This window comes from Merops nubicus, unplaced genomic scaffold (genome assembly GCF_000691845.1).
Source record: "Merops nubicus isolate BGI_N331 unplaced genomic scaffold, ASM69184v1 scaffold8949, whole genome shotgun sequence".
Classification (NCBI taxonomy): Eukaryota; Metazoa; Chordata; class Aves; order Coraciiformes; family Meropidae; genus Merops; species Merops nubicus.
The window spans coordinates 45480-63272 of record NW_008633098.1 but is presented as its reverse complement, the minus strand read 5'-3'; the positions used below and the strand labels follow the sequence as shown (position 1 = coordinate 63272).

Below are 17793 nucleotides of genomic sequence, written 5' to 3'. Positions count from 1 at the left end.
TCCATTGCTTCTTTTAGTTTGACATTGTTAATCATGTCACGTGCCATGTGAGTAGGTCAAGGACATAGTAAAAAAAACCAAGCAAAAATTAGGTAGCATGGTTTTCAGAGGCTTTGGCATGAATTGTTTTCATGAAGTCCTTCTTGTCTCCTAGAAATCACCTGCTGTCAAGGTGACCCATTTCCAAGGGTGCATGGGAGAGGCATCCCTGAATGGCAAGTCTGTCGGGCTTTGGAACTATGTGGAAAGAGAGGGCAAGTGCAATGGCTGTTTTGGAAGGTATTTTGCCTCATTGTCTGATTTTTGTAACAGATTTAGTCATTTCCATCTGTCATCTGTATTTCTGTGCTGGCTAAAAGTAATGAATTCAGACCAACTGCAGCCTGAATGGCAAGTCTGTCGGGCTTTGGAACTATGTGGAAAGAGAGGGCAAGTGCAATGGCTGTTTTGGAAGGTATTTTTGCCTCATTCTCTTATTTTTGTAACAGATTTAGTCATTTCCATCTGTCATCTGTATTTCTGTACTGATGTACAACTGCAGGATTTCATTGATCATAGAATCATGGGATGGGTTGGAAGGGAAGGGGACTGTCAAGGTCATCCAGTCCAACCCCCCCTGCACTGAGCAGGGACATCTGCAGCTAGAGCAGGTTGCTCAGAGCCCTGGGTGAGGCTTTATCCTTCCAGGGATGGGGCTTCCACCACTTCTCTGGGCAACCTGAGGTTGTAACCTCTCTCACCACCCTCAGCATGAAAAATTTCTTCCTTCTCTCTCTCCAAATCTACCTTCAAACACACAAAGCTGAACGTGCTGGGGGCAAAGAATTTCATTTTTCAACAGCCACTTTTTCAGAGGAATCCTGTTGCTGTGGTGGATTTTGTCCATTGAAAGCAGGGACTGCCAGTGAAGCAAACTATTTTGGAATGTTTGCTTTCCAGGGCTTTCCATCAAGACTGATTTATTCTTTCTGAGGATAAGAAACAGTGTAAAACAGTCTTATGATAAAAATTCCATAGCCAAAGTGCAGCCACTGAAGTTGTGCAAGGGGAATTGCAGATTATATTTGGTTTAAGGAATTGAAGAGAAATATGCTGGACCACGTTCCCTTCTGCAGAATGTTTTGTGTAGAAACAGCAGAGGGTGCTGCCTGATTGCAGGAGAGATTGAATTTATGTTTTTTTACAAGGATTATGTTGCAGGGAAAGGGGCTGAGAGCATATTTATTGTAAATGTCAGGACATAAAGCATTTCTGATAAATGGCTGACGTGCTTTAAGCAAGAGACTGTACATTGGAATAATTATTTTATCCCTTTAGAAATCATTTGGGGTTTTTCATCCATCAGGGAAAAACATTTTTTAACTTGTATGCATCCTTCCCTATGGCTAAATCATGTACTGTGAGGATCTATAAAGGAAGTGGCCTCTGGCTGGAAACCTTTAGTTATTTATCAAGTCCCTTTCCATGATCTCTAATCCTCCTGCCTTGGGAGGGGGGGTTGCACCAACTGATCTGATTTTTCCTGCTGTTTTCATAGAAAAATGGACTAGGAAAGCAACACTGAACTCTGATTTCTGCTTCCTCAGCCCACAGGATGAGGACACATCGTTCCACTTTGATGGCAGTGGGTACTCCCTTGTGGAGAAGGCGCTTCGCTCAACAGTGACCCAGATAATCCTCTTCTTCAGCACCTTTTCACCCAATGGGCTGCTCCTCTACCTTGCTTCAAATGGCACTGTAAGAAAATCCAGCAGATTCTTCAGCTGTTTATGTCACTTGAGGGCTTCTTGCTGCTTTCCTCATTTTTCAGCTCATAACAATTTGCTGTCTTCGTATTAATTATCAGCCATGATTGGCATTATAAGCCAAAGGATTAAAATGAGGAAGCCAAGATATAATTCTTCAGGGCAAATATTCATGTATCTTAAGGGCAAAATTGAGCAGGGAAAAGAATTCTCCATAATATGTTTTAATTCTAGACTAAAATGAATGCTCATCGAAAGGCAAGAAGAAGAAAGAGTGGGGACACCAAACTAGTTTTGTTCCATTGGAGGAGCCTTTGCAGAATGTGAAGTCTTTTGGAACTGAGCTTGCAGAAGGACAATATAATATTGAAGAGGCATCTTGAATTAAATCTAAAAGTTGAGAATTCAGTAAACTGAAACAAATTAAAGCTCCCTGAGACAACAATATGACCTAGACCCATCTCCAGACCTTCACTCCCCTGTCGTACAGTTTCTCACATATGTAGCTGGTGGGTTCCTTTTCTTGAAGGAGGACAAAGCTTTGCTTGGATACAGATTATTTTGGAGTCCATGTGTTCTTCCTGTGCTTTGTAATGTATGAAGAGGGGTATTTCTCATCAAATTCAGACAGTCTTACTGCCTGAAGAAGCTCTTTGCCTCTTGCAGAAAGCACGTGCTCGTGTTAACAATCAAATCAAATTACTCTGTACTGCATCCAAAAAGACAAATCAAATGTGAAGTTTGGGATTTAAACCTTCCTCTGCTGAGCCATCAAGCACAGTGATGCCTTTAAGAATAACAAAGCCAAACAAAAAGGCATCCTTGTGGGGTGCATGTAACTTGATTTTCTTAAATGTAGCAAAAATAACTCTCTTGGGCTGAAATAATGTAGGTACCAGGGTAACCAAACCTTTTCCACACACTAGACCAAAAGAGTTATTTATTACTAGCCCACACCTAAACTACATACACTACCCAAACACCACCATCTTAAAACCATTCCTCCACAAACACCCAATCCCAAAAAACAACAAATCCAAAACTTCCAACAACACCATCCTAAACACCAAATTCAAATAACTCTCAATCCTCTATCTCCAAACAGAAGCTTCCCCAATTCTCTTTTCCCTTTCCCTTTAGTTTTTTTTCCTCCATTACCATAATAAATTTTTATTTTCAAACTAATATATATATATATCTAATCTTAACACTAATTATTAAACATAATAAAAAACTTCAATTTATTTTCCCCTAAAAAACAAATACCACATAATCATCTCAACCTCAATTTTTTTTTCCCTAATTAAAATCACAAACAACCTAACCCAATACCCCTTCAATACCAATTTATAACACTGCCCAGGATGGATTCTTCTGGAAAGTTTTGTTTCCAGGAATTTAATCTATCTTTATTTTTCTTTTCTCTTTTTGGTGTTATTTATTCTCCCTCCCAGAGAGATTTCTTGTCCCTGGAGCTGGTTGATGGCAGAGTGAGGCTGACTGTGGATCTAGGTTCAGGACCTCTCACCCTGACAACAGAAAATCGTTACAACAATGGGACTTGGTACAAAATCTCCTTCAGTAGGAACAAGAAACAAGGTAGGCTACAGACTGAATAAAAACCAGAGCTCTGCACACTTACAGCTATCCAAGACAACCACCAGGAACATCACTGCAACCAGACTGGGTCACCTCCAGTGTAGTTTCTCCAGCAGCCACACCCATGTTAGTTTTTTTTTTGGAAGCACAGCAGCATAAATCTTGAGCTTGGTTTTGGTTTGGCACATCTTCTAAAGAGCACGTGTTGCAGAAGCTGCCAGACAAAAAACACATCCCCAGTCTTTTAAAAGAGTGAAAGATCTTTGTCCAAGGTCGTTTAACATGGATCACATGTGTTCTAATAGTGCCTAGCACCAGTTTGGCAGTTATCTTTGGGAAGTGATGCATCACCAATTATACACCTTAATAACTATAACACATTCTCATATATATGATTTTCTTTTTCCTGTAGTCTAACCCAGATTTGGTTCTGGCAGAGGAGAGGGAATGGCCTCAGCAGAATGGCTGGAAGTACAATAAATGACTCGTTCTAAAAATAAGAAGATTATCCATATGTGTTTGAGTCAGGGAACACATTTTCCTTTATTAGAGATGAGCTTGCCAAAATGGAAGATGTATTTGTGTCCCTCTCCAGGTCTATCCTCTTTTTCTTTGCAGGAATTTTGGCAGTCACTGATGCTTATCATCTTAATTATAAGGAAACCAAGCAAGGAGAATCTCCTGGGGTTGCCTCAGACTTTCGATAAGGACCCAATCTTCATTGGTGGGCTGCCAAGATCAAGGGCTGTGAGGTATAATCCTCTTGCTTTTCCCATTTTCTAAGAGCCTGGTGAGTAGAGGGAAAGGTCTTTGACACCATTTCCACTGAAATTGGTGAAAATCAGTGAAGTCTGAAGTCTTGCTCACAGGCCTGTATACCAGAGAATCACCTGTCCTTTGCCTTCAGACTCTCACACAGTTCCCTTTCACCCAAAATCCATTACATTTCAGTGAAAGATTCACCTTAAAGCTTTGGGAAATGGCCTGGCCACACAGCACCACAAGCTTGTTTCCATTTGGGGAGATGTTTTCTGACTGTTTAACATCAGAATTAATATTGGCTGGGAGTAAAATCCACCTCACCCCTTTTTTCCACTCACACTGGGCTGAATTAACTCTTCAAAAGAGATCTCTCCCTTTCTTTTTGATGAGAACTTTTCAAAGAATATTTGAAGAATCTTTTCTCCTGGGAGATTCCAAATACTGCACCTTGGAAAAGAAAAAAACAACTTGTTTTCTGTTTCAGGAAAGGCCTTAGTAGTAGGATGTATGTGGGATGCATCAAGAACCTGGAAATATCCCGTTCAACCTTTGACTTGCTTAGACATTCCTATGGAGTAAGGAAAGGCTGTGTATTGGAGGTAGGAGATTTTTGGGGGTTGTCCTGATCTTCAATGCTCTTCAACAACAAATAGTTATATTGATGAAAGAATATAGTGAGTTGAAATGAGTTTAGCTTGAAAAATTCTAAGAAATCTAATTTACACTCGAAATGTTTTTCTTGCTGGGCACTATGTAGAGTCCAGCTCACTAATTGTTTCTTTTCCTCCTAAAAATAGCCTATTCGTAGTGTGAATATCTTGAACAATGGATATATTGAGTTGGTGCCTAAGTCCTTAAGCCCAGAATCAGAACTGATGGCAACTTTTGCTACCAGGAACAGCAGTGGCATCATCCTTGCTGGACTCAGCAGGGGACTGGAGAAGCGACAACGTAGACAAGCACATCTGGCAAGTACCCAAAGCAAAGATTTGGTTTGGTTTGGTTATACCACTTTGTCAGTCTCAAGGTTTTTATGACTAAATTCCAAGGAAGGAGAATAATTTGGTGTAGGTGGGTCCAAATACAGAGGCTAGGAGAGGAACAGAGGATGGTCATTGTCTCAGAGAGGTGAAGGATCAATTACCAGGGTCCTGTCACTGTTACTAGGACTTGGAATGACTTTGCAACAATGAGGAAAACTGTGTGTAAAGTGCACACAGACCACTACAGCTATCTCATATCTGGAGTACTGTTCAGGAGCTCCTGGAATCCAAGGAGAAAGTCTTAAGAAGGGGCTGGTATTCCTCCTATTTCCTTCCTCTAAGGGGGAGCAGTGGGGGGAGGGCTTGTGTTATTTAAACCCTCCTCCATATAGACCTGAATTTTTATCACAACCAGAGAAATTTGCAGTTTTCATGTTTTCTGTTAGAGGTCTTGGCCCTCTGAGAGGTGCCAACATATGGCTGCTGCTCTTGGAGTTCCATTAGTTCACAACAAACTGGGAGGTAAATTTTTTCCACAGCATGTTCTGTTTAAACACTGAATGAAAGACAGAAAATGGAATTCTAGTTAAAAATGACTCTCCTGATTAAATCCACAGCCCTTCTTTTCCATCCTGTTGATGGAGGGGCACCTTGCAGTTCACATTAATGCTGGAGATAGAGCAAGCACTCGAAAAGTGATTCTGAGGTCTCCAAATGGAACATACAGTGATGGAGAAGAACATTCTGTCATCCTCATGAGGAATAAGAGGTGTGTGTGGCTGGGGACAGCACTCCCTGTGTGCTGCTGGCAGGTCACTGTGTTCTCCAGGGAACTGTCTTTGCCAGCTCATCTGGTGGAACAGTCAGGGCTGAGTATTTCTGCTGTTATTGGAGGTGTTCTGGTTTGTGTGGTGATTGTAAAATTCAGTCCCTGGTGGGGTTGTAGTTAAAAGTTCTCAAAACCTCTCCACAGCTTGGGCCACTTCAGTAAATTGTATTGAATAGTGGAGTGTACAGCAGTGTGCCCAGCTGGCCAAAAAGACCAGCAGCATCCTGGCTTGGAGCAGCACTAGTGTGGCCGGCAGGACTAGGGCAGGGATCATCCCTCTGGAGTCAGCACTGGGGAGGCTGCACCTTGAATCCTGGGATCAGTTTTGGGACCCTCCCTCCAAGAAGGACCTTGAGGGGCTGGAGTATGTCCAGAGAAGGGCAACGGAGCTGCTGGGGAAGGGTCTAGAGCCCAAGTGTGGGGAGGAGCAGCTGAGGGAGCTGGGGGTGCTGAGCCTGGAGCAAAGGAGGCTCAGGGGAGACCTTCTGGCTCTGCACAGCTCCTGACAGGAGCCTGGAGCCAGGGGGGGGTCGGGCTCTGCTCCCAAGGGACAAGGGACAGGACAAGAGGAAACAGCCTCAGGTTGCACCAGGGGAGGTTTAGGTTGGAAATTGGGAAGAATTTCTTTCCCTGGAGGGTTGCCCAGGGCTGTGCCAGGCTGCCCAGGGCAGTGGTGGAGTCCCCACCCCTGGAGGGACTTCCAAGCTGTGGAGATGTGGGGTGAGGGACACGGGGCAGTGGGGACCTGGCAGTGCTGGGGGATGGTTGGACTGGATGATCTTAAAGGTCTCTTCCAACCATAAGAAACAGTGTAAGAAAATAATATATCTATAAAAATAATGTGGAAAGATAGCTATCAAAATAATTTAGAAATATATTTGACAAAACTCTACATGTTAAAAATTACCTAAAGAAGAAAGTCTTCTAGTTCTAAGACACTGAAAGGATTATCAAAGTGATGGAATCTATTTTTTTGAGGCTGAAAGAAGTGTTTTTCATCTGAAAAAGAATGTCCAAGGCGTTCCTGTTGAATGTTTTCCCTCCTTCTTCTTTTTCAGGATCATATCTGTGCAGGTGGATGAAAGCAACCCTGCAGAACTGAGGCTTGGTCCATCAGCAGAAATGAGCCCCATGAATATCTCCAACTTCTACGCTGGTGGCATTCCAGCAGGAGAGGGCATCCTGGGGCTGAAAATGGCTGGCTCCTTTCATGGCTGCATCAGCAATCTCATTTTTAACAAGGAGTAAGTCAGAGGGGGAGCTGCCCTGTGTCAGAAATCTGTGTGTGTCCATTATTAATTATTTACAATATAATTATTTATAATAATTAACTCATTTGCAGTCTCTTCCATGACCTTGTCCATATAATTCTGTGCTTCTCCATCTTTTTATCCCAGTGTGCCACTTCTCTCCCTTCCCCCCTTTACCAGTGGAAGACCCTGTAAAATACTCCTGTGGTGCCTGGGGAATTTAGGGGTTCAGGATTTCACCTCTTAACGTGGGGTGTTTTTATAACACAGGCTTTTGTATTTCACCACTTCCCTGAAGTATGAAAACGTGGGTATGGACAGCTGCTTTTTGTCAGAGAAGCCTAAACCAGCCATACATCCAGAAGACTTTGAGATTCAACCTGAGCTCCAAGCTTTACCAGTTCCCCTGAGACCTCTAACAAACACCAAAAAAGTAGGTATTGCAGCCAAGCTTTATTGCCTCTTCTAGGAGAATGTTCAACAGCAAGATGCAGTTGAGTTTTGTGGGGAATTTTTGAAGGACAGACCGTGTATATTTGCTGCTTCTATGATATGGTTGAATGACTGTGGATTTGGAATTATTTCTCACAGAAAAACTGTGATAGAACCTTTTGTAGCAGGCTGTTGGAGTTTTGGAAGGGACATGTAGTTGGGTTTATCAACAACAATTAAAAAAAAAAAAGAAGAAAGAGAAAGTGGAATGATAATCCCCCAGCAGAACATGAAAACTCAGCTGTGTTGAAGAAGAAGCCAGTGTCACTTCTGTCCTACAGCTCCATGTCTTCAAAACTGTTTCCAAAGCATCCCAAAATCATTTCTCTGTGGTAACAGACAGCAGGATTATAAAAGTCTCAAACTGTGGCTATAAAAAGAAAGAAGCTGTCCTCCTTAGGGCTGAAGTAGAGCTTTGCTTCATAGCCTATTACTCGACTCTCCATCCCCTAAGTCACAACAAAAATGTGCACCCACACTAAATGCAGAGATGCTTCTACTGAGTCCACAGGTTTTCACACTGAAATTGTGCTCTGTCATCCAGGGTTTGTTATCCAAAAGGCCATCAGTGGTGAGAAATGGTGGATGGGTGCTTCTCAAACTACAAATGTTTCTCAGTGGAAGAGATTGGTGCTGCCCATGAGGTGCAGCTTAACCACTGCAATTAATTCCAGGGCCACAACAATGCTCTGAGGGCTGGAACCCCTCTGCTGGGAGGCCAGCAAGAGAGAGTTGGGGTTCTTCAGCCTGGAGAAAAGAAAGCTCCAGGGAGACCTTCTTACACTCTTCCAGTACTTCAAGGGGCCTGGCAGAAAGCTGGGGACAGAATTTTAGCAGGGGCTGTTGGGACAGGACAAGGGGGGATGGTTTGAAACTAAAAGAGGGAGATTTAGACTAGAGAGAAGGAAGAAATGTTTGACCCTGAGGGTGGTGAGATGCTGTCCCAGGTTGCCCAGAGAGGTGGTCACTGCCCCATCCCTGGAACCATCCCAGGGGAGGTTGGATGGTTTTGCTCCTTATGAAGTTCTGTGTGGGCCTGTTGCTATTCAGTACTTGCTGGTCAGCCCCTCACAATGTTCTTCTTAATAAAGTCCTTTCATTAACAGGTAATTTGTGCAAAGGATGAGCTACCTGACCCTATTCAAGGTGCCCATCAATTTGGACTTGCCAAAGGCAGCCACTTGACTCTGCTCTTCAATCAGTCCACTGTCAGGAAGAAGTGAGTATATCCTAAATCACACACCCCCAGAGTGTCTTCTCTTGCATGGAGCTACAAGAAGCACAGGGATGGTTTTTATGAGTGGTCATTACCAGCTTTGAACGTGGCCCTTGCTTCAGGTTTCTGTGGGTCCCTCATGGAAGAAGGTGTCATGACCACCTCCATGGATTCATTCCCAGCTTTGTGGTCATGACATCTCACCCTCTCTTCTGAATTCTCTGCAGTTGCACCTTCCATGCCTGCTTCACTCCCCAGGTCACTGAAGGAGTCCAGACTCCTGAGAAGAACCATTCTGTTGAGGCTGAAGGTGTGATAGCCTCTCTGCCACTCTTCATTCTTTAAGAGGTTCTCAAAACTCAGCCTGCAAGCCACTTGCTTGTGCTTCCTTCAACTCAGGAAGCCTCTGCAGGCATTGAGAAATGAGCCTGGTTTTGCTTCTAGCCCTTCTGTCCTAACTATTGAACATCAGGAGGATGGACATGACGTGGTCTGAGCCTGGTGCCTCCACAACAACTGTCTCAACCAGCTGCTCTGCCCTGGGAGCCTCCCTCTGTTCTCAGACTGCTTGTCATATCCCAGCCAGCCTGGCTGATAGCAGTGGGTGCCATCACCTTGTCCTGGCTTTGGTTCCTTCCTTGGGGCAGCAGAAGAGCCTGCAGTGACAACAGCTGAGCCTGTCCCTCCTAGAGCCCAGCTCACTCTGTGACCAGCATTTTTAATTCTCTCTGACAGATCCAGCACTGATTTCTCTGATGATATCCATTCTAGGTCATCCTTTCTTAAAACCAACCCAAATCCCACCTTTCTGGCCTTTGTAATAATAAATATTCTTTCATAATAAACTGCTTGAGGCTGTTCTCTGCCTCCAGAAAAGCTTTTTCTCCATGCAGAAGAAATATTCTTCAATAACTCTACATTTTCTTATTGCCCAGACTCTCCGTCCAGCTGAATCTCAGAACCTTTGCCTCCAGTGGGCTGATTTACTACATGGCTCACCAGAACCAGGTTGATTATGCAGCTCTGCAGCTTCTTGGTGGACAGCTCTACTTCTCCTTTGATCTTGGCAAAGGAAGAGCAGTGGCTTCTCACCCTGCTGTCATCAGTGATGGGAAATGGCACACGGTAGGTGGTCACCAGCCTTGCCCTCCCTTTTCCCTCCCCTGGAGTTGCTGAAATGGTTTTTCTCTCCCTTTCCTGTGTTGCAAAGGTGAACAGGTTCTCCCTCAGTCATAAAACTATTCAGTTTTAATGTCTGAGTGTCATTTCCTTTTAAAATTCTCATTAATGGAATGGTTTGGGTTGGAAGGAGCCTTTTAAAGGTCATCTAGTCCAACCCCTCTGCAGTGAGGCAACCTGGGCAAGGGTCTCACCACCCTCTTGTAAATAATTTGTTCCTTCTCTGTAGTCTAAATCTCCCTCTTTTAGTTCCAAACCATCACCCCTTGTCCTGTCAGTATTATGCATTGAATCCAACTACTGCTGAGTGTCTCAGAATATTTAAAATTAAAATAACTCACTAACTAGGTTGCCCAGAGAGGTGGTAGAAGCCCCATCCCTGGAAGGATAAACCCTCACCCAGGGCTCTGAGCACCCTGCTCTAGCTGCAGATGTCCCTGCTCCCTGCAGGGGGGTTGGACTGGGTGACCTTGAAGCCAAACCCAAATCATTCCATGATTCTGTGTAATAATAGTCATCTTCACCAGAGAAGAACACAACAGAGAGAACTAGAAACCTTTCCACAGACAGCTGTCCATGCACTGCATCATTAATGAGATGCAAATGAGTGTGTGACAGATTTGTGGGGGCACAGTTTCTCCTTTCTCCCACTCCTTGCATAACACCTGAGCATGTCACAGCAGCTACTGCCCATGGAACCACCCTCTTTCCTTCCCTTGGCTGGAGCAGCTTGAGGAAGGCAGAGATTTGGAATGAATGGAGCCTGGAGGAGGAGAACTTGGCCTAAGGAGACTTTGAGAAGGGATTTTGGGTGCTGCTTCCAGTTGTCACATAGCATTCAGGGCCTTCTGTAGAAAGACAGTGGCTAGCTCTGCCTCTCTTCATCAGAAATGACTGTGATGTCCTTGTGAGTTTTAAAACCAGCTCTGGGTGACAATACTCACCCTGCTCAGCTTCCCTTCCCTTCCCTCATCCATGTGTTGAGCCACAAGTCCAGGAGCTGCCTTCTGGGGGACAAAAGGGATGGAGGACTCCAAGTTGCCACCTCTCCTAGATGCCCTGGCAATCAGCAGGTGGTTTTTTTCCAAGAAAAGGAGAAAAAAAACTAGAAAAAAATGAATAAAAAGAAAGCCAACATGAACTTCTGTCAGAGGGAGATCTCACCACTAAACTCTGCTGCCTGCCCTCCAGGGAAGAACCCTCTATTAAACACACTCACATAAAGCTCCTGCTCTCAGGGTTCACTTTTTAAGAGGTGAACAGATTCCACAGGAGAGCTGATCTCCCCTTACTACCCAGGACATAAATACAGGAGCTTGAACCTTTTTTTTTGGAGGTTAAAGCTGAGTCACACCACTTCATGGCCGAGGTCATTGCTGCAGCAGCTCAGCAATCAACTGAAGCTAATAGGTGTTGCTGCTGAGAGCAGCACTTTCTGTCCTCTCCATCTGCTCCCACCACCCTGCTCCACCACTTCATCTCCCCAGCAACCCAGATGTTTGTGAAACCTCGTGGTGAACCTGGTCAGGACTCTGAGTAGGGCTAAAATTAACCCAAGGACAAATAAATGGCTTGCTGGATTCAAATGAGGTCCCTCAGCTGCATAGTGGCTTTAGTGCAAGGAAGGCACAGGGGCAGGAGGGGACAAGATGGACAGAACTGGAAAGCCCAACTCTATGAGGTACTTGTAGCCTGAGGCAATCAGCCAGTGGGTTTAAATAAGCATAGAATTGTTTGGGTTGGAGGAGACCTTTAAGGTCATCAGGTCCAACCATCCCCCAGCACTGCCAGGTCCCCACTGCCCCGTGTCCCTCACCCCACATCTCCACGGCTTGGGAACCCCTCCAGGGGTGGGGACTCCACCACTGCCCTGGGCAGCCTGGCACAGCCCTGGACACCTCTTTCAGGAAAGACATTGTTCCTCAGGGCCAACCTCAACCTCCCCTGGGGCAACTTGAGGCTGTTTCCTCTTGTCCTGTCCCTTGTCCCTTGGGAGCAGAGCCCGCCCCCCCCCTGGCTCCAGGCTCCTGTCAGGAGCTGTGCAGAGCCAGAAGGTCTCCCCTGAGCCTCCTTTGCTCCAGGCTCAGCACCCCCAGCTCCCTCAGCTGCTCCTCCCCACACTTGGGCTCTAGACCCTTCCCCAGCAGCTCCGTTGCCCTTCTCTGGCCACGCTCCAGCCCCTCAAGATCCTTGTTGGAGTGTGGGTCCCAAATTGAACCCAGGATTTGAGGAGCAGGCTGCATCAGTTGTCAGGATTCAACTGCATTCTGAAATGGCCTCAGCCTCACAATGAATCTCCAGAGGACACCTCAGTACAGTGTGTCAAGGCAACGTGACCCCTGAGAAGATGTCTTGTTGTTTGTGGTGACCATGTAACTGGTTCAGTTACTGATGGATGTTTCTATGCTCTCATTTTTTTGCAGATAAAGACAGAATACGTTAAAAGAAAAGGTCTCATCCTTGTGGATGGGCAGGAATCTGCAGCAGTTGGTGCTCTGGGAGATGGCAGCACTTTGGATGTGGAGGGGAAGCTCTACCTGGGAGGTCTCCCCTTAGACTACGTGCCGAAGAATCTTGGGAATGTAAGAATGTTTGGGCTCCTGGGGTGTCTCTGACATTTGGCAGTGCTAGAATGAGTCCTCTGCATCAGACCTGTCTAATTCAGGCCTAATTCATGCTGCCTAATTCTGGCTGACAGGGAGAACTTAGAACCATACAGTGGTTCAGGTTGAAAGAGACTTTAATGACCATCTAGTTCCAACACTTCTGCAGTAAGCAGGGATATTTTCAACTAGACTGAGCTGCTCAAAGCCCCATCCAACCTGGGATGAACAATTCCAGAGCCTCTCTGGGCTTTGTGAGGCTGTTTTGGCTGTCACCACTCACCTCCTTATGTTCCATAAAACTTAGAGTTTCCAGGAGGATCTTCTCCATGATCTTGCTGGGAAAGGGATCATCACTTAGGGAGAGACACAACAAAGGAAGTAATGACCCTTTACCAGACAAATCTTTTCAGCTTTCTATGGCTTTGTGACTCTTAACTAGAGCTTGTACCCTTGTGCTTTAGCAGTGGCCCTTTATAGATTGTATTTCTTTTATCAATTTCTCTGTTAAAAGTGGATGAAGAATATAAATTGCTGGGATTATATAAGGTGAAAATATGACCTAGAATCTTAGGCACTTTGGTATCTGAGTCCTACTGCATTGAAGTAGGAATTAGGTGCCTTAAATCTCTCTAAAACCTGGGTTTAACTCCCTGAGATTAAAACACACTCTTTTTACAGATGGTTTTAGAGGGTAGGTTTTTCCTCACCTTCCTCCTTGTGCATTTCATTGTCTCAGGAAGGATTCTGGTGGTGATAAAAAATGTGCCTCGGTTCCTAACATAGTTTCTTCACCCAGTTCTTTTTAATTGGATGATGGGGCTAACAAATATTTGAATACTGTGGATCTGCAGTGGTTAAAAGCAGCAATAGTGAGTAATTCTAATGAATCTTTTAGCTGGACAGAACTCTGGTGATCTGTCCTTGTGAAAATGTATTACAGAATTGTGATTTTCGTGTAAATTTTTGAAAGGAAAATGTTTGAAACCAAAAGAAGGAGGTTTAGACTTGAGAAAAGGGAGAAACTGTTGATGCTGAGGGTGGTGAGATGTTGTCCCAGGTTGCCCAGAGAGGTGGTCACTGCCCCATCCCTGGAATCATCCCAGGGGAGGTTGGACACAACTCTGAGCACCCTGCTCTAGCTGCAGATGTCCCTGCTCCCTGCAGGGGGTTGGCTTAGGTGACCTTTGAAGGTCCCTTTCAGCCTAAAATATTCTCTTTCCATTAATTCTCTACATTATGGAGAGGTAATACTGTGTTTCTAAGCAATATTTATTCTGACTCAAAGACTTCATGTACATTTCTAACCCTCGATGAGCATATGGAAGAAACAGAATCACATAAATACTTCAGATCCTGCTGTGTTTGGTCCAGAGAGCTTTTTATTTACAGCAACATCAGGGGAATGACCAGGGGAGCAGGGCAGCAGTTTGCATGTCATGTTACCTCTCATTTCAACATGCTTAGGTGACTCACAGCATCCCTGCCTGCCTTGGTGACATGACAGTCAACAGCAAGCAGCTGGACCACGAGAGCCCTGTCTCCATCTTTGCTGTGAATAAATGCTACCAAACAGCACAGGAAGGTTCTTTCTTTGATGGGAGTGGTTTTGCTGCTCTGGGTAAGTGTCATTCAATGAAAGAAGTACCTTAGTTAATTAAAGTTAATGAAAACATGCTCGTTTTAGGTTTTGTTGGCAGTGTAGATGATGAATTGGCTCCTCACTCAAAGAGTGTGTGGCCTGTGTGTGTATTTCTGAGTCCCTTTCAAGCCCAAAGTGGCCATTCTGCAAAGGGCTGTCTTCCAAAAATGGAAGAGGTGATGACTGGAGCACTGGGAAAGAAGTGAGCTGCCTCTTTCTTCAGCTGAGAATATCTGTTCATGATGTTAAGGGCTATTAAAGGGTATGGAGGCCAAGCCCAAAGTGGCCATTCTGCAAAGGGCTGTCTTCCAAAAATGGAAGAGGTGATGATTGGAGCACTGGGAAAGAAGTGAGCTGCCTCTTTCTTCAGCTGAGAATGATGTTAAGGGCTATTAAAGGATATGGAGGCTGAAGACACAGGTACCTGTGAAGTGATGTGAAGGATTTCATTGATGTGTTCCCACTGCCATTTCTTACAAATAATAGAATGTATCAAGTCTAAAATAATTGAAAAAAGCTTATTTGGGGACTGATATTTTCCAGTATAAAATGTGAATTATGACTTGTAGCTCAAATTTGTGCCTACTGCCCCTTGTCAATGGTGCCCAGCAAGAGGACCAGCGTCTAGACCCATCCTTGGGGGCCCTTTAGCTCTTGCTCAGCATGGATCAGATTCCCTCTGAGCTTCTCTTCTCCAGCTCAACAGCCCCAGGGCTCTCAGCCTTTCCTCAAAAGGACAATGTACATCTTCTACTTCACACTATGGGTTACAAGTCTTTTCTGAGAGGCTTATAACTTCTTTGCAGTCAGAGAAGGCTACAAAGTGCTCTGGGAGGTGACCATCACGCTGGAGTTCCGGACGACGGCGCCGCACGGCGTCCTCCTGGGCATCAGCAGTGCTAAGGTTGATGCTGTTGGACTGGAGATGGTGAATGGCAAGGTAGGCTGCCCTATGGCACACCCATTTCACAAGGCTCCCTTGGAACTGGGAGGTTGGAACTGTTGGGTAGCACTGGAGAGACACCAGTGGGGTGGGATGGAGACAAAATGTCCAGATCAAATCCTCAAAGAACTGGTAGGGGATAGACTTTCACTCTGAGAGTCAGTGGAACTTTTTGGCTTTCTAATTAGTGTAATTTATGTTAGTTTGCAGCCACAGTGACCTTGACTAAAGGCCTTGTCTGTTAGACCAAAGATGTTCACCTTTCCTGTAGCTTAATTGTTTATCTGCCATGTTGCTCCTCCTGTCCTTGATAAACTTATAAACTTAATAAATCTTATTGCAGGTACAAAGTACCCTGTTTTGTCATCTCTTCTTCACCATCCACGACCAATTAACTCCCTCTCTATTTCCATTACCCTCCCTAAACCTTTTATCAATCAATACACAGTCATCCACTCATCTCCTGCATAAAAAATGTATACTTGATTGCTCACAAGTATTTCCTTTTCTCAGAAATAGCTCATTTTTTATTCAAAACTTCCTAGCTGCAGACAGTGTTAGATATCACTGTTCCTGGGGGACAAACTTGCTCAGCTAATATTTACATACAAATCCTCACCACAGAGTTGAGGGGCTGTCTGCTGCTTTGAAAAATAAAGACATGAAATAAATCGATGGGTGTATTGGAAACTCCAAGTGCTTCCAATCCCTTTGCCATCTCTTCACTTAGACACAATGGATCTTCTCAGAGGTCTTTTCCAACCTTAAGGATTCCATGATTCTTTCAAAGCTGAAGTCTTGCCTTCTGTTGAGATGATGGCTTGATTTGTGTTTGTCAAAAAAACAGAGTGAAATCCCAAGTGAAGTGTAGCAAGATAACCCAACAGCCCAATGCATGGAGAGATCTAAGACTTTTAGACTTCAATCTTTAGATTAAAATCTTTTAAGTCTTTAGATTTTAAAGATATTTCAGTAAGGACACACTCTAGCCAAATGAACATTAACTTTGCATAATTACCAACCATTTATGAAAAGAGAAACCTCTTCCCCAGCACAACTGTGCTTTTTATCCAGGCAAACGAGTTGATGTGTTGGTTCTTTCTCCCTTCCCTGGCATCTGGCTGGTTTTTTACAGGTTTTATTCCATGTCAACAACGGAGCTGGCAGAATCACAGCCACATACGAGCCAAGAGGGGCAAAGAGTTTGTGTGATGGGAAGTGGCACAAACTCCAAGCAAAGAAAAGCAAACACCACGTTTCGCTGAGAATCGATGGGGATTCGGTTCAAATGGACAATCCCCACAGCCAGTCAACATCTGCAGATACCAATGATCCCATCTATGTTGGAGGCTATCCTGGTGGGGACAATAATATTTCTCTTCCCTTCTCACCCTTCTGCTCTCACTCTAGCTCATCAGAATGACTCTTAATGCATGTAGACTCCTTCCTTCATTTTCTGCTGCATGAAGTTCATGATTTATCAGAGTTACTGTTCCCCACGTTGTTCCTGAGCTCACAGCATATTAATATTTGAGCATATTGTCTTTGTGGAGGGCTGCATTTAGCTGTTGAGTGTGTTGCCAAGATCAACTGAGGTCATATGCTGCATAAACCTGCTCCTGAGTTGTGGAGAAGAGTTTCCTCCACATGGTTGGTTTGCCTTCCACAGTCCTCTCAGACTTCACAACAGTTCCGCCTGTGTGTGGTGAGGGTCAGTGGGGACCTGGCAGTGCTGGCTTAATGGTTGGACTCAATCATCTTAAAGGTCTCTTCCAACCAAAATGGATTCCTTGTAGAGCAGCTTACTCCTCTCTTTTCCCCTCTCTTATCTCCCATTGTCCCCTGGGACAAATTATTCCTGTAAACTCTGCACAAGTTGCCCATGGCTCATGCCCAGTGTCTATCCAAGGTGGGATGTCTCAGGTGACCCAAACATGAATGGAACTTGGTGCTCCTCAGATGCTGTTTTTCTCTCTCTCTTGGTAAGGAGGGGAAGCAGCTGACTAATAACCTGGATCTTTGTATTGTTTCAGTTCCCTGGAATTAAATTCTATGTATTTCACATGTCTTTTTCAGCTGATGTGAAGCAAAACTGCCTCACAAGCAAGAACTCCTTCCGTGGCTGCTTGAGGAACCTCGTGCTGACCAGGGGCCAACAGGCAGAGCTGTTTGACTTCAGCAGAGCTTTTGACCTCCGTGGAGTCTTTCCCCACTCCTGCCCTGGGGCTGAGCTCTGAGCTGCAGCAAGGTCTGTCTGGACTGAGAGAGGGGCTGTTTTGCTTCATCTGTTAATTTTCATTCTCATTTTGTAATGAAGAGAAGATCTGGCGAGAGCAAAAATCTCTTTGATTTTCTGGTTGTTTTCCAACTCAGGTAATTTTCTATTTTTTTTAAGTCAGAAGCTCTTTGCATTTAAACTACAAGGTTGTAAACCACAAATACCTCTCCTACAATGTTAATGGCATTAATTGGTTGTTTTTCTTTCGGGAATTTTAATTGATCAGTGTTTACAGTATGTTTTCTTTTGATTGCTTGACAGTATTTCATTTT

The 17793-nt window shown here is 44.5% G+C and overlaps 1 protein-coding gene across 1 annotated transcript in view; it reads left to right on the top strand.

Annotated features, from left to right (window-relative positions):
* Positions 1 to 17480, top strand: part of LAMA1 (laminin, alpha 1) — a gene marked incomplete at its 5' end in the record, with an annotated part of 49599 nt that extends 32119 nt beyond the window's left edge. The window contains 17 exon segments of the mRNA XM_008948133.1: positions 155 to 279; positions 1587 to 1737; positions 3200 to 3344; positions 3963 to 4044; positions 4046 to 4096; positions 4591 to 4705; positions 4904 to 5074; positions 5707 to 5858; positions 6977 to 7162; positions 7439 to 7601; positions 8767 to 8879; positions 9812 to 10001; positions 12479 to 12637; positions 14126 to 14279; positions 15107 to 15240; positions 16379 to 16601; positions 17320 to 17480. Coding sequence (XP_008946381.1) covers positions 155 to 279; positions 1587 to 1737; positions 3200 to 3344; positions 3963 to 4044; positions 4046 to 4096; positions 4591 to 4705; positions 4904 to 5074; positions 5707 to 5858; positions 6977 to 7162; positions 7439 to 7601; positions 8767 to 8879; positions 9812 to 10001; positions 12479 to 12637; positions 14126 to 14279; positions 15107 to 15240; positions 16379 to 16601; positions 17320 to 17480 — 2475 coding nt within the window.
* Between the last annotated feature and the right edge of the window lie 313 nt (positions 17481 to 17793).